This window comes from Amphibalanus amphitrite, unplaced genomic scaffold (genome assembly GCF_019059575.1).
Source record: "Amphibalanus amphitrite isolate SeventyFive unplaced genomic scaffold, NRLGWU_Aamphi_draft 000076F_arrow, whole genome shotgun sequence".
NCBI lineage: Eukaryota > Metazoa > Arthropoda > Thecostraca > Balanomorpha > Balanidae > Amphibalanus > Amphibalanus amphitrite.
This window is the reverse complement of record NW_024881572.1, coordinates 126,460-143,603: the sequence shown is the minus strand read 5'-3', so window position 1 is coordinate 143,603 and position 17,144 is coordinate 126,460. Positions and strand designations below refer to the sequence as shown.

The following is a 17,144-nucleotide window of genomic DNA, read 5'->3' as shown; positions in this document are numbered from 1 at the left end:
GTGATGCATGTTTTATGGCAAATTTTTCATTTCCAACTCAATGGTGTTGGTTATAAGACTATCAGGTACGGCTAAGGTCACTTTCTGGTGAAGTTCAGGTCAAGGTCAGGTCAAGGTCAGGCCAAAAAAGGTCAAATTTTAAAGTTGATAGTTTTGCATAAAATGGGTATTGATTCGATGCAGCTCGTCACGGGGAGTCTAATGGTGGTCTTTGTTTTGCGCTACGGGGTCTAGAATTGCTAAAAATTGAGTTTGAAAATTTGACGTCATCAATTTTGAACAGTTTTTTCACTATAACTTCGCCAAAAAAAGAGGTATCAATCTCAAATTTGGTATGTGGATGGAAGGCGGTAAGGACTATCACATATATTCCGGTTTTTGCGAAATTCAAAAAACTTTTTGGATTTTTCGATCATTATATCAAAAAAATTTATTTTTTGATTTTTGGGGGTCAAAATCCAAAAATTTCAAAAATCCGAGATAGCAGTTTTGTAGCCCTGTCAATTCTACAGCTTTTATGTCCTTATCATTTTTCTGTATTTGCAAAGCTATAGGCCTGACAGCTCTTCCCGCGAAACCCTTTTTTGGGTCGAAAACGGCAGAACATGACGTCACTCTGACGTCATTTCCGGCCAACCTATCATAGCCTTTGGAAAAAATTTTTGGTCACCATGTGTAAAATTGATGTCCGGGAGGGTACTGAAAGTTTGGTGACGATCGGCGCAGCGGTTCTGGAGATATATCGAAAAGTCTGGAGGGGGGGGCAAAAAATAGCCCCCCCCCCACCAGGTCGCGGGCTAAAGTGAAGTCGCTCTCCCACATGATCTTGGTAGTACCCACGTTAAGTCAGGTCGAATGGAGAGGAACGTATGCACTGACATGGGAAGCACTGGCTCGAGACGTTCTGGGGGCGGGCCAATTTCAATATCCGTTGAACGAAATACCCAGCGAAAGGTCCCAGCAACTACTTTGCTCTGGAAGCCGACACTCGGTCTTGTTTTTATTTCACCGTCGCTGGTGGGCGCCTTTTACCACAGCATTAGCGCGGTTCCGGTAATAATTTCCGTTGCCCTCTTACACTAGCTCTTTGAGCAGCCTGCAGTAAAGCCGATCGTCACACCGAGTCGGACCGCCGAAACGGCCCCGTATCCTGTGAGCGCAGACGGCCCACGCACTCTCTCCTACTGCGACTGACTCCTCCGCAGTCCGCCGGGCCACAGGAATTGTAATATACATACACCTGACTCAGCCGGGCAGTCGCCAGCGACTAGTAATTACAGACCTCGTGACGAGTGCATCCCTGTCTGATTATCAGACGTGCGCGGATTCCACACTCACGTTATAACCCGACGCGCGCGGATCCCGCACGGTGTGATTACTCAGATAACAACCATTCATATTAATGCGCCGGGTAAATGTTTTCACAGTGCGAAAACTAGGAGCGGAACAAGGTCCGCCGGCCGAGACGGTGCCAAAACACTCAGCCGGCACCAAATCACCGGGCCGACCGGCGAACAACACAGCTGCTGGCATAAGCTGACATCATTCGGCAGATGATTAGTGCCGAAAACGTCATAACAGAGCAGCAAACGCGGCGGAAACAAAACAACCCACCGACGTAAGACAAGGCTATTCCGGTCCAACGCAAACATACCATTCACATCTCGGCAGTCACCTCTCAACTATAATCAGCCTATATTCACTCATCGTCTAAATACCTAGACATGGCTGCCAAAAAACACATCTGTGCGTGACGGAACAACCTCACAAACCTTTTACACCCGACACGGAAATCCTCTAACCAAACGACCCACCAAGCGTCCACAGCTCACCCCTCCCCCCCCCCACCGACGTGCCCGTGTCTGTCTGTGCGTACGTACCTCGCAGTTCTGCGCCTGGTCGACGGTCTTGTGCAGCACATCCGAGGCCCACTCCCGGTACAGCCGGTGATAGTAGCGGTGGTACATGGCCGCCGACGTCAGCACCATCGAGTAGTCGTTCAGCCACTTGGACGTGTAGCCCCAGGTGCCCTGCCGGGTGGCCGACGGGGGTCTCAGCTTTTAGGCATTACGAGTGAGGGTAGAGCTGGAAACTGTTGGCGAAAGAAGCTGCTTATGTAGGCATACATGTCAAACACTCACATGCATTTATCTCCTTCCTGAATTTTCTCTTCCACTATTTTACGCTTTATATGGGCAGAAGCTATTTTCTTCCTATACCTACTTCTGTGCGCCACTCGCCAATGGCTGCTAAGACGATCAGATGAAGTATAAAGCCGGGTCGCTACGCAGTGAGGGATGGCTACCCTCGATACTGCCCGCGGACTGACCACAGAGCCCAAACAATCCGCTAAGATTGAAAGTCAGATCAGCGACTGAGGCCGCAACGGTCATCACACAGTGCTGATGGAGATATACCTACAGATGTTGTTGAAAGTTCGAAATGGGCGACCACACTTTACCGGTAGGCGCGGTCTACAAAAAGACCAGTATCTCCGCCCCAGATGTGACAAAAATCAATGTCAAATACATATATGGCGTGAACTCAACACTCTTATAAATAGTAGGCGCCACGATACCAGCAATTCGAAAAGGTCAACGCGACGCTTAGCGAAATAGAAACGCCATGAAGATGACAGGATTTCAGCCCAGTCGAGAATTTAGCAGTTCATGAATATGAAGCACGATCGCACTGCAGCGCTCTTACGGCGATGACTCGTACTCACGAGGGACTCTAATACTTCTAGACGACTGCAACGCTGCTTCACGACCGCTGAGCCGAATGCACGCTAAAATGCTCCCGTGGAGTTTATAGCAACATTTTAGACAGCATGACGCAACCATGACAAGTGTTTCAAGTTTGTAGCTTTACAATGTTTGACACCACAATTCCACAATTTAGCTAGCTTTAAAAGCAAAAATAGAACTCAGCACAAAGCCGTTGCATCATGCGGTTGCTGTTCAGACAAACGGCAGGCGGCGATACCAAATACCGGCCGGGGTTCAGAGAGTGGTGCTGTGCGGTACAGCATAACTTCAGGCGCTCTTCACTGCTGCCATCTAGGGGCAGAAGTATAAGCATACGGCGCTGGCCCTTGCGCGTCCGTGTGCTGCTATACTTCTCTTTTAAATTGCGTCCAAGTTGTAACGTTAAACATATTTAAGCTATTCCTTTGCTTAAATGTTTGTATAAATTGTCAAACAAAGTGCTTACGTCAACGGTTGACAAACATTTAGCACTTGAGGTTTTCGAGCACGGTCTCAATGCTGATATTCACTGCTGCCCGTATGTCATCTCACCAGCCCCCACACTCCTCCCGTCCCACCCGGTCCGTCCGTACTCCGTACCTTGGCGTCGTCCCAGTAGTGTGACCGGGCTGGAAATCCCACGATCCTCTCCGGAAACGAGCGCCACACCTGGAACGAAGGACAGGGGACGGTCAGGTCTCCGAGCGGGGGCCGGCCACTGTCTGACACAACTGCATGATTATCGGTCACTCAGCGAGTCTCAGCGCGGTCCATCAGTGGACATACTGATACAGTCCCATATGGAGGCAGGGGTGGGGAAGGAGCGGACCAGCGAGAGGGTTATCGTCCTCAATTTCGGAATCCTCCCGTTTATGGAGCTGATGGTCATTGCCTTCCGGATCTCCGATAAAAAGTAATCCGCGGACGCACGGAACTATTTCGGGAGATATCGCGTGACGGGCGGCCATACTGCAGCCCAACGCTGCAGAATTCAGTTTCACTGTTCGTTGTTCAGCTGCCAGCTTACGGAGAAAATAAAAATAGCTCATCACCGGCATATGATCACGTAAAACTAAGAGCACCAGCTGCACCAAGCTATGAAACACTCAGCTCAACACACAAACATATGAAATGATGATTCAACAATGCCGAGGCATTACATAAGCATGCATTGTTGGATAAATTGCTCAGATATAAAATTCATGACCGATCATCTGGAATATAAAACAAGAAGCATCAGTTAAATAACCAAATAGAAAAGAAAACAGCTAGTGTAAAATAAGAAGACATGTCTATTGTCTATTTTTCCGACCAACTTACTACGGTGGTCATATCCCCAGTACCCGCCGCATATCACGCAATATTGGAAGTCCACCATCCCCTTCAATAGCGTCGGGCGCCTCCGGGCGATACATGATGTCCAATGTCCATCATCAATACGGGCCGTATAAAGGCGGCCTGCCCGCGGACCGGGCGCCGGACAGCTCTCTCCGATACTTACGGCCGGTCGGCGGCACCAATATTGACTTACGGGAGCCGCGCTGATCCCTGCCGCGGTATCATGGCGCATCTGACGGCGCTACGCGGCCGTCCCGGCGCGGCAGCGACACCCGTGACGCCGGGATCAGCCGAGTGATAATGCCGCCCATTATAGACACAGAAGATGGGCTCGCAGAGTATCAAAGGCGGCCAGATGGAACGTAATCAAAGCAGCTCCCAAAATCAATGGGAAATGTGGGCATTGCGTTATATTTTTTTTCTGAAGGCATGCGAGCTAGCAGGAAGACGAGGAGCACGCCCGTCCGGGAACATGCAATGACTTCAACGGTTCGATTCGTTACAGTAGTAGTAGTAGTAGTAGTTTATTAAAGAGCCATCCACATGACAAGTGGCTATTATGGCCTTCACGTCAATAAAATCGGATCATAACATGCAGGGTAAAATACCCACTCACGATGTTACACAACCTAAAATATACATATAGCTCAGGATAAAAAAACACCACCTGCACGGCATCATGATAAAAACGCGTTCATCACGTGTCTCGTCTCGAGAGTAGGTGGGCCTTCAGGGCTCGCCTGAACCGCGGACCTCGCTGGTTCCGCACCGACATGGGCAGATCGTTCATGAGGTGGGGCGAGCGGTATACAAACCGTCGCCGGCCCGCCTCCGAACGGATGGGTGGCACGTGCAGGAGATCGTCCTGTCTGGTGTGCCGGACATGGCCATGATGGTCCCGGTTGAGGCAGACCTGACGGGCAATGCATTCGGGCTGGCTAGAGGAGAGGACTTTGTCAAGGAGGCAGAGGGATTGGTATTGGAAGAGTTGATACGAGTCGAGCCACCCCAGCCTGTCTCGCACAGCTGACACGCGGTCAAACTTTCGTTTTCCCGCGATCACGCGAGCCGCAAAGTTGAGCAGCTTCTGGATGGTTGCGAGGTTGCCAGCGCTGCCGCTGCCGTAGACAGAGAGGCAATAGCGGATGTGCGAGACGGCCAGGGCCGTGACTATCTCGGGAAGGGTGTCAGGAGGAAGGAAGTGGCGGAGGTGGGATAGTGTTGCGAGGATACCGCAGCATCTACGCGAGACAGCCCTCACGTGTGCGTCCCATGACAGGTGCTGGTCGAAGACCACACCAAGATTTTTGACCTCAGTGCTGGGCGTCAGGCACGTGTCCTGGTATCTGATTTTGATCGTCGGGAGGTTGCGCAAATTTTGTCTAGAACCAAAAGTGATGAGTTCGAATTTGTTTACGTTAACCTTTAAGCCGTTCGCAAGGAAGTACAGAAGCGTAACTCTCTCAATCAGCTCATCAGCCACCGCGGAGGATGACAAACTTCTGAAAACTGGCTGCTCTGAGGCGGCTGCAGTCGGGAAACTGCCACTCTGTTGCCAATGCATGCCAATGAGGCGCGCCCGGTTCGGCAACGGCGCGGTGTCGGCGCGGCCCGCGCGACACGCCGCGCCTGACAAACGGCCGCGTCCCGTCGGCCGGGCTCCGACGAATCGCCACCGGCCCGGCACTTCATTAGCCGCCAAATTTAATGGCCGCCGCCGGCGCCGGCTCATTAGAGCCGGGCCGAATTATTGGTCGCCGGCTGTGCGAGTATTCTCGGGGCGGCAGTCGGCACCCGTCACCCGGCCGCTGATGAATATCACCCCGGGCAGCCAGCGACTGAACGCGGCTGCTGGCCCACTGACGAGAAATTAAAGACAAAACGGTCGTCAAGTTAGATGTAAGTGAATCCTAATCTATAATCTAAGATTCGGAATCAGGCGAGCCCCTACGATTTGGACCAAACTTGGTCAGTGGATAGTACGTAACGTCCTGATTACGATGCACCCAAAATCTAAGCTCGGCCCGCCATTTTTACGAAGTTACGGATGTTTGAATTTCAAGGTCATTCAGGAGAGCCCCTACGATTTCCGTCAAAATTTGTGTACGGACGCTCTAGATGCTCCTCATTACGAATATTACAAAATTTAAGCTCGGCCCGCCATATTTACGAAGTTACGGAGGTTTGAATTTCAAGGTCATTTGGGTGAGCCCCTGCGATTTCCGTCAAAATTGGTATACGGACATATTACATCCTCCTCATTACAAATATCATAAAAGTTAAGCTCGGCCCGCCATATTTTTTCAAGTTACGGAGTCACAAAGTTACGGAATTTCAAGGTCATTCATAGAGCCCCTCCGATTTTCGTCAAAATTTGTATGCGGACACATTACATGCTCCTCATTACGAATATCGTAAAAGCTAAGCTCGGCCCGCACTATTTCAAAAGTTAGAGATGTTTGAATTTCAGTGAGTTTCAAACGTCAGTAACTTTTGAAATAGTGCGGGCCGAGCTTAGCTTTTACGATATTCGTAATGAGGAGCATGTAATGTGTCCGCATACAAATTTTGACGAAAATCGGAGGGGCTCTCTGAATGACCTTGAAATTCCGTAACTTTGTGACTCCGTAACTTGAAAAATATGGCGGGCCGAGCTTAACTTTTATGATATTTGTAATGAGGAGGATGTAATATGTCCGTATACCAATTTCGACGGAAATCGCAGGGGCTCACCCAAATGACCTTGAAATTCAAACCTCCGTAACTTCGTAAATATGGCGGGCCGAGCTTAAATTTTGTAATATTCGTAATGAGGAGCATCTAGAGCGTCCGTACACAAATTTTGACGGAAATCGTAGGGGCTCTCCTGAATGACCTTGAAATTCAAACATCCGTAACTTCGTAAAAATGGCGGGCCGAGCTTAGATTTTGGGTGCATCGTAATCAGGACGTTACGTACTATCTACTGACCAAGTTTGGTCCAAATCGTAGGGGCTCACCTGATTACGAATCTTAGATTATAGATTAGGATTCACTTACATCTAACTTGACGACCGTAAAGACAAAATGACTCGGAAACCCCCATCCAGGCAAATTCGTGAGTTAGAACCCGATCCGGCCGCCTTTCCGTGAACAAACTGATCGCCAATCGCGCCGTCCCCTAAGCCGTTGATCCTCGGCCCGTGTGTGAAATTCTGCGAAACCGATCAAAGCGCCCAATCGTGGGGCCTAGAACCGGACTCCGGATGGTCCCCGGCCCTGCTGGGTTGGAGACGGACCGCGGCCGTCTACGACGGACGTCCCGAGACCGACGACAGAAGCCGGCGACATACAGCACCAATTTCGAGCCCCGTCAGTCATGCGGCCGGCCAAATTGAAATGCCACCGACGCCGGGACGGTCGAACAAGTGGCGGCGGGCCGGCGGCCGGCAACTGGAAACAGTTCGCTGAGACGGCAGCCGGAGGCGGAGGCGGGGCCCAGAGGAGAGGAGTTTGACACAGTCAGACGAAAACCGAGAAGCTGGGCCATGCGGCATGGATTCGAGCGTGCTTTATGCAGGCGGCGTGGCAGGCGGGAGCGCTGCATACCAATCCGTCAGCTCAGAAGCGCGCGAGCTAAGCAGCTCAGCAGCGCCCTCCGCTCAGCGGCGCCCTCAGCTCGGCAGCGTCCTCAGCTCAGCAGCGCCCTCAGCTCGGCGACTGAGCGGCCGCCCACTCCACTCAGCAGGCGGGCTCGGCGGCCCAGAAACCGGGCAGTCAGCAGCTTCACGCGGGACCAGCGCCGCCACTCTAAAGTATCCCGTCTGCCGGAGTTTCAGAGCCAAAAGTTTAGCGTCTCACACTATCCCGGAGCAGCGCTTCCAGTCTCCGGCGCTATTCCTTCTCGATATCGTCACCACCGCTTCAGACACTCATAGTAGATCAAACACTCGCCGCATCCGGGAGACCGTCCGTATCGACTCGGAGGCTGCACCGTCCCGGCAGAACGGAAATGGAGTCTGCCCGAGCACCCGCCGAGCCGACTACCAAAACAGGGAGATGATATATCGGTAAATAATGGAGCCGCCACCGTAGATACGCCGCTGAGCAGAGGTTTGTTGTCTGAGGCGGCGGCGGAACTCGCCCTGCGGCGGATTTCAATGGCCGTGAGACCGGGTGGTTTCCCAGACAGCGACTGGTCCCAGACTCCCGACATGTTGTTCCCAAGCCTGGATGTATCGCTAATGGGGCTGCTCTGTTGAATAACACAACCGTAACAACGGCGTTGTTGACGATTTCCATTTCCATACATTATTTAGCATTTGCACTGCAATAGCAGGTAAATGTGGACACAGTCATAGCATCTAATTTGTGATTTTAAAAATCGCTAGCATTGGTTACTTCATCGAACAGAAAATGGACAGTGGAGAGGGAAGAATGTACCACATTTCCCATGTAGATGGGAAACCTGCATGAGAATGCTTCTCTAAAAGTATCGTACACAATGCGAAGGAATCAAAACCCACCATGACACACTTCTCATGCACTCTAACAGGACACCACGGTCTCAATGCCATGTCAATATACAACCAGTGACAAACGTGTACGAATAGACGATATCAGAAAACGACACACAGCTAACTAAAACATGAGAGCCTCTGCATAGCGCATGCATTATACAACTGCTCAATGCCTCAATGTCATCTCTGAACAAGATTCTCTTCATAGCTTACAAGGGCGCTGGAGGATGCAATCTATAAACCCACCATTGCTGACCTCCAAAAACAGCTACTACAGACATCACTAACCAGAGTGAGAGAACTAACCCACCACTAACTAAATAACTAAATAGTTGACCCATTATTAACCATAAAACACTAGTACTAAGCAGAAAACTGGCCCACAACTAGCCACTAACCTGGTACAAAAAGTCGAGTTCATCCGCGATCAGGGTGACGTCCTCGTCCAGGGAGAGCACAGCGTCGGTGTGCACCAGCTCTTCGGCTACGAACCGCTCCGAGATGGCGCGCCGGGCCGGGGCGGTGACCCGCACCCGGACCGGGAGGCGCGGCAGCCGCGAGACGGACGGCGGCTCACTGTCGGCGATCCACACCAGCACCACGCCCGAGACGAACGAGCTGCCGCCCACCTGGGGAGACGGGGAAGAAGAGTTAGATGGCTGGTTAGATGCGCGCTACATGGTCACTGGTCAGATGGTGGTTTGATGGTAAGATGAAGCAGTGGGTGGATTGATGGTAAGATGAAGCAGTGTGTGGTTTGATGGTAAGATGAAGCAGTGGGTGGATTGATGGTAAGATGAAGCAGTGTGTGGTTTGATGGTAAGATGAAGCAGCGTGTGGTTTGATGGTAAGTTGAAGCAGTGGGTGGTTTGATGGTAAGATGAAGCAGTGGGTGGTTTGATGGTAAGATGAAGCAGTGTGTGGTTTGATGGTAAGATGAAGCAGTGGGTGGTTTGATGGTAAGATGAAGCAGTGGGTGGTTTGATGGTAAGATGAAGCAGTGTGTGGTTTGATGGTAAGTTGAAGCAGTGGGTGGTTTGATGGTAAGATGAAGCAGTGGGTGGTTTGATGGTAAGATGAAGCAGTGGGTGGTACGATAGCAGGAGCTCAGTCCCGCCCGGATTTTCTGAAGAAGGAGGTGGGCGTTTGAGCGCAAATACTGAAAGCTGGTTTTCTCAGACATTGAGAATTGTAACACACTACGAGTATCCGTTCCAACACTCATTGGCAGGTGAAGCTCCAATGAAAATAAGACAAGCTGAACATGACAGAACACGACACGCATACAGGGTGTCTCAAAAGTTCGTTTACACATTTCCCATGTCAATAAAGCATATAAGAACCGGCCAAAAATCTAAGGTTTTGGTGTCCGTGTGTACACTAGACAAATATGCATGCTTTGACAACTGATTCGGAAGGTTGGAAGCCAAACCCTTTGCTGTATCTCCAAAAATATTTGCCCATACCGATTTTCGTCACTCCGTCAGCTGCCGGAGGCTGATAAAAGGTTACCAGCTGTCAAGCTCTTGTAGGGGAATCCCCCGCAGTTTCTGCGTCGGATTTAGGTTTGACGAGCTCCCCGGCAACATCCGCTTCTCCCTGAAAGCCGATAGCTTGCATCGACACCATCCGTGAGTATTTTGTAGGTCTTCTCTGGCGCTAACTCCTTCATGAATGACTGGCGCCGACCTCCCAAGCACCATTTTCCTTTTCAAAACAACCTCATTCCTGAACAAATGGGAAGTGCCAGGGGCAAATTTTTCGCAGCATATCGTAGCAGAATGTGTCGGCCATCTGTTTCTTAGACACATTTTGTAAAATTTGCAAATCCCGAACGCTCGTCATTCCCAATGCCAAGACCTTCGCTGGGTTCCGGAGTGTTTTCCTCAGGAGAGGTTCTGCTTTGTAAACGGCCAAAACCTGTCCATCGTGCGGTTTTGTCCGGATTTTGTGTGTAAAAGAAAGCTATTTGCTCGAGATCTGCCTCTTGAAACTTCGTTAGATAAAACTTTACATTAATTGACACTTTTGGAGGGTCACTTGTCCTCGGCATTGACGATTTTCGCATTATTTTCCCTCAAAATTTAGCGTTATAGATATTATAAACAATTTTGAATGATATTTTGTCTTTATTTTATGATGACCTGCAATTTTTGAAACTGGGTAACCTCTGTCTGTGAACTTCTAGTCAGTTTTCAATAGTTAGGACTGCATTTTCAGCTGCTTTCCGGAGCACGAGTCTGCTGCGGTACAAGGGTCGTTCAAAGCGCTGTTAGTCTCGCATGGTTTTGCCCTTCAAAAATTTTAACCACCGTTTTTATTAGATGACCATCATGTTGTACTCATCCTCGCCGACACTTTGCCATGTGTCATTTCCGACCTAACCATTCCCATTACTCGTGAAGCAGAGAGTTTCTCAGCCGACCCGAGTATGCGACCTCCATTTTCATGCCTGATCCATGGTCAGAGGTGAACCCTTTTTGTGTGCTCATGAAGGGTCCAATGCGCTTGAAAACAATGAAGCTGCTTGAGGAAAGTTGTTACCAATGCCCATGCAAAATTTCGACTGTTAATTTCATGTTGATTCAGAATTATTGACAAAAAAGCATGGCTGGTACCTGTAAGCGAACTTTTGAGACACCCTGTACACCAACATACGGCTGGCATCCAAATCGTAAAACCCGTCAGCCCATTTCAAAGCACACCACGCCATCACCAACAAAAGGGCAGCGCCAGTGTGGTCTTCAGTAGCGACAGGAACACCTGTATCAATAACGGCATTCTAAAGCTCATTACCCTGTCAGTACCAACTGCTGGCGCCTCTGCAGCTATAATACAGCCGCCAGCACGAGTCGCTCAGCTCAGTACTGCCCGGGATAGCCGCCGCTCAACTGTCGGAATCAACACGTGTTGCCTGACAGCCAGTACACAATCAGAGTCCGACGGCAGGGCCCGTCTGGATACCGACTCGAGGGTCAGAACAGACCGAGCCGAGCAGGGCGGGGCCGGGCCGAGCAGGCAGACAGGAAGGCGGCAGTGAATAGCGCCGGGGTGACAAGCAGGCTGGCCCGACTCCAACATACACGCGTCGAGTCAGCCCGGAACGCTACGGGGTCTGACATTATTGGTCAGGAGGTGGACACTTTCCGGAGCGTATCCAATAGAGGAGATTCGGTGCGGCGGCTGTGGACAGCACACAAGTCATGATACGGTCCGTTCGTAGCTTCGTCCGCCCGTCCGTCCGTCCGTCCACACAGCAGCCTCGCCCCAGCGCCGATCCCAGCGGCGTCCTGGCAGCTCGGCCGAGGCGGAGACAGCCAGTCCGGCCTGTCAGAACCCAGCGGCGGCCAAACCCGGCGCCCCGACAGCACAGGAAATGGAACACTCCGGCCGCGACACTCGCTGAAAGCAGGCCAGAAATTGGCAGAAAACCCTCCATGGACCGGCGATATGGCGCCGCTGGGATTCGCCGTGCCGCCGCCGAGCGCGGCTTCTTTCGCCGGGCTGATGAGCTTTCAGCGAGGACCCTGCAGCGTGGCGGATTACTGAGGCCCCGCTGGTGAAGTGGACGGCCTTCATGTGGGACGGGTGCCTCTGCGAAACATGCTGATAGAGCATAGTGTCCAAACAATAGGGATTTCCCGTTGAAGTACCGGACACTCTTGACTTCGAAAGAAATCATCTTATCTTGAACATTCATAATATCAGCAGGAAAGTGGAGCAGACTATACATAAGTGTGTGTACAAAGCTTAGCTGCTCTTCGTAATTTCTGCATCTGTTTGACGAGCCACTATTGATCTGATATTTGATATCAATTTACAAAGAAACAAGCATGTTCTTGTGAGTATCAGATGGGTTTCTGTTGTCAAAGTTTCTGGATAAAGCTGAACATGACGCTACCTGTTTGAGGCTTGAGCACCCGGTAGCGCGTGACCTCATCCCACATCTACCTGTTTCAATAGCCGGTAGAGGGGCGGCAGCACGCCCTGCTGGCAGAGTATGACGGCGGTGAAGTTGTCGCGGGGCGCCACGTCCACCGTCGGCCGGTAGAGCGGCGTCTGGCTGAGGGAGCCGGCCGGCTGCGGCAGGTGCAGCAGCGCGCCCGGCGAGGTCATCCACACCGTGCCCGGCGAGGACAGGTGCGTGTGAACACGGGACTCGATTATCTGCAGAGACAGGAGAGGGATCGGTCAGAGCTACTAGCTATAACGATGGTCAGTTCATCGAAAACAGAGGCCCGTGACTCATAACAAGCACGGCAACGGCATGAACTCGATGCTTAGAAGCCATGGCACTAGCAATGCAATGGCCTAATCAGCGGGCGTAAACGCAGTCAGCTCACACACTAGAACAAAGAGTAGGATTTCTGTTCATTTGAGCACGCACTAAAAGCAATGAAACTTTCAGAAAAGGCGCACTTGGCAACCGATTCAGATTCAGCCGCCGGCGGCGGCCTAGGACGAGCCTTTGCCAATTTGTATGCTAATGCATCGCTCCCAGACTTTGGGCGTTCTCAATGGAGAACGATTCTCAGCCTTTGTTATTTGCATCAGCAGCTCTTCAGCGGGCCATCGCAGTGTTTTCGAACGCCACCCGCAATCCGCATCACCCCCACCCCTTTTCAATCGGGAGCCAGATCTAGACCCCGAGCGAGCGACGGATGCAGATATACAGCGTCGGATACTCAGAGTCACAATAAGGGAGACGCGGAGACTCAGTGATGGAGACAGGAGGCGCAACGGCGGAGACAAATAGACGCAGCGGAGGAGACACCGAAACAGCAACGGAGACAGAGAGACACGGCGGCGGAGACGGATTCCGGCAGCTCCGCGGCCCCGACCCGGCCACAGGGGTATCGTTGACACGGACAGAACGTACTGCAGAACTGGGATCTGGACGTGTCATCTCGCGGCGTCCGTCTCCGGAGACCGCCCACACCGCCTCTGGTTTTGTCTATTTACGTCAGCGTGACAATGGGGCGGCCAACGCCACGGGCCACCCAGCAGAATGACAATTTCAGAGCAGAACAGCGTTTCACCGAAAAGACGTGGCCAGAAAATGTGGCGACTCTGTTCAAAGGAATGAAAGGCAGACGACGGAACAAAAGAAGGATAATTAACCCAATCATTTCGGCACACGTCCGGATGACGCATTTTTAGCCAACAAAAACTATCCTCAATTATACTCACCAAAGATGAGACGTTCTGCGCGACAAAAATCACGCCCAACGTGGAAGTCACCCCCACTGCAAGTCACGCCCCTTCAGCCTTGTTAGATCTCCACCCACCCTGAGCGTTGTAAGCGCGATGTAAGCTAGCGCCACCCACCCTGAGCGTCTTGAGACTTGAGCACCAGCTAAGACAGAGCCACCGACCCTCGGACCCTGAGCGTTGTGAGCAGATGTAAAACAGCTTAACTAGCCTTGAACGTTGTGAGCACGATGTGAGAGAGCGCCAACCACCCCGAGCGTTGTGAGCACGCTGTGAGGCGCCACCCAGAGCGATTTGAGAGCGCCACCCACCATGAGCGTTATGAGCACGGTATGAGCCAGCGTCACCCACCCTGAGCGTTGTGAGCACGTGACAGTGAGACAGTTCCACCCACCCTGAGCGTTGTGAGCACGATATGGGACGGAGCCACCCACCCTGAGCGTTGTCAGCACATTGTGAGACGCTACCCTGAGCGATGTGAGAGAACGCCACCCACCCTGAGCGTTGTGAGCACGATGCGTTCGATGGAGCTGAAGTAGGAGTTCCAGAGGTGCTGCGTGTTCTGTCGCATCTGCAGCAGCTGCGCAGAGTCCAGCGAGCGCACCGTCTCGGTCACCTGCAGCAGAAGTCGCTCGTCGGCCCACACCGCCGCCCGCCGCCAGTCGATCACGTCGTCAAACGGCAGCCTGTTGGCACGGGGCGGTGACGTCACTGGTGGAACGACAGGACCGTGACGTCACTGGTAGAACGACAGGGCAGAGACGTCACCGGTGGAACGACTGATAGTCAGTGAGAGTGCGACACACGGAAGGGGAGGGGAACAGAGTGGCTGCAGGGATACACCGGGATAAGTAACGGGATACACTCACAGCTCAGGTCGCCTGGGAGTGGGTAGAAGAAAGCAATCTTGGGTAGAAGGCTCAGAGTGCTGTGGAAACGTTGTGAAACTATGGGCTGCAGTAAGACGTGATTCAATTAAAGCAGGAAAGGTCAACGAGTCGGGAACAGCGGAGTGACAGGGTGCACCAATAACCTGGCATGGACACACTGGGAACTCCAGAGCCCACAGACCATTGCACACAAACAATCACACGGCATAGCTAGAACCATCATTCATGAAGCGAACACAATGGAACATGGACATTTTGACAGTGTCAAACGTTTCTCGCTGAACATAAATCTTGCTTGCAGGCAGCTTTCTGCCGCCTACACATCCCTTTAAAACGAGAATCGTAAGTCAGCACCAAACAAACAACATAAAACGGACAAAATTGGTCACAACAGACACTCAGCCTCTTATAAACCCGCCAGATTCCAGTAAACTCGGCGATAGTACGCTCTGTGATTCGCTGTGATGATCTGGCGCCTCGAACTGACACCACCCCCCGACCTCCCCAGATGCGGAAACTAGCGCCCGGCGGCCTGGAGGCGGAGGAAAAACACGCGGACAAACAAACAGACCGGCAACGGGAGCTGGCCGGGCGCTGCGTTTGTAGCGGGCAGCGACAGCCGGCGCGGATCGTCTGACGTCACTAGGGTGGTGACATGGCCCCGCAGCTGCCCAGGTCAGGTCACTGATCGACCCGACGGGGTGCGTGTGGTCCCCATGTCATGCTGAACCTCATGCTGAACCTCAACCCAAACGAATCATTGTGGTTATGAGTCTAGAATTTATGAAGGAAAAATTAAAATGGGGGCAAAGGCGGTGGGATGGAGTGCACCAGCTTTATTCTCTTCACTATATGCATGCATAATATCCAGTTCCAGGCAGTCGAAACACCAGGAAAGACAACCTTTTCAAAGTAATAAGAGTAGCTGACCTTTAAACTTCTATGTTCGCGCAAGACATTTCCATGAGCTTCCTTCCCCGATGACCCTATCTCAACCACCGACGAAGCAGGGGGAGGGAAGGGGGACGGGGATAGGGGGCGTGGGCCGGCTCCACGTCACTGCGAGTGTGATACACCTTTTTGCGTTGTTCGATGGCCAATCGTCATAACCATTTCGGCATCAGTTTGGACAAGCGTCATTCAGAATAACCCATCGGCGATGTGCATCACTGTTTGACGGTCGGCAAAACAGGCTGGACTCCATTTAACCATTCTGCATAACTCTTTGTCATTGAGCACAATGTTCGTCATAGCCAAAACACTTTGTCAGATTGTCATAATGCTTCGACATTTCACAAAATGGTTAGTCGATGTGCAAAATTCATCGGTACTGTGCGTAAACAATGACTGTTGATTTAAAACTTTCGTCAATGATCAAAATGTCAATGATGTAGTGCTTATCTAGCCATATTCAATGTTGAACGTTAATCACGCATTCAGGGATGAGGCTTATGACAGTTCCAGCGCAATTTGCAACCAATTAACCATTGGATTCCGAAAAAGGCGGCAGTTATACGATAGCTACGAGGAGACTGCCGGCGCCATACCGAGTAGGCATGTAGATTCTTGAGCGTCGGACTCCTAAGCGCTTCGATACAAACCACGAAGTCGGCCGTCATTATCGCGTCACTGCCCGTGCGATGTCATGGGACAACGCCTCGGGCGGCCGCGCCGGTCGGACTCGCGAGGGAATGGCTGACAGATGGCGAGCCGGGCCCTGCCGGCCGGACAATTGGTGTTTGGGGCGGGGCTGACTTATCCAGCCTGGCCTGTTCCTTGGTGTTTGAGGCGGGGTTAACTTATCCAGCCTGTTGCTCTGTTGCCTGTCCATTTTTTAAACAGCCGATAACATGTCAGCTACGTCCATCATTGTAGGTACCTATGGCGCTCATGAACGCTACCGATTTTTATGTGGATCAATGGTCTACGAGTTTCGCCACCTATGCCTCGCACTGCAGTTGACTGCACTGTATAAACGTGGTCATATTTATACTTCTCTGTAAAGGGGCGATCTGTTTTTAGTTTTGACGAAATGTTATGAGGAATGCCGAAATTAGCATGGGGATGTTTTGGTGAACGACGAAGGGATATCAACGAATGACGAAGCATTTATCCAAATCGTCAAAGGTTTTGCCGGAACTCAATCAGTTATGACGAATAGCGAATGTTCTACCAACTGACGAAGTGTGGAGTGGGATCAGCATTCCGTTTTGCCCATATGCTGAAGGTTTTGCCGGAATGTCTCTCACTGGCGCCACCTATGTGCTGATCGGACGAATGGGTTTTGCTGATTGGCCATCGAACAACGCAAAAAGGTGTACTAGACGGCATCGTTCACACTCGGTCATCCGCTGGCGTCACCCGGGCGGTGCTGCAGCCGACGGCAGAGGGAAGGGGAGGGGTGTGACCAGCCGGCCGGCATCTGGCTGCTGATGACGTCATCATCCGGCATCTGGCAG

At 51.6% G+C, this 17,144-nt stretch overlaps 1 protein-coding gene across 2 annotated transcripts in view; it reads right to left on the bottom strand.

The window, feature by feature from the left end:
• LOC122379362 (exostosin-1-like) overlaps positions 1 to 17,144 on the bottom strand; it is a 60,097-nt gene that overhangs the window by 3,730 nt on the left and 39,223 nt on the right. For both annotated transcript variants that reach the window (XM_043361502.1, XM_043361503.1), the window contains exons 5-9: positions 14,292 to 14,481; positions 12,536 to 12,751; positions 8,983 to 9,213; positions 3,348 to 3,416; positions 1,881 to 2,030 (exon numbers count right to left, since the gene is read on the bottom strand). In XM_043361502.1, coding sequence (XP_043217437.1) covers positions 1,881 to 2,030; positions 3,348 to 3,416; positions 8,983 to 9,213; positions 12,536 to 12,751; positions 14,292 to 14,481 — 856 coding nt within the window. The remainder of the gene's footprint in view (positions 1 to 1,880; positions 2,031 to 3,347; positions 3,417 to 8,982; positions 9,214 to 12,535; positions 12,752 to 14,291; positions 14,482 to 17,144) is intronic.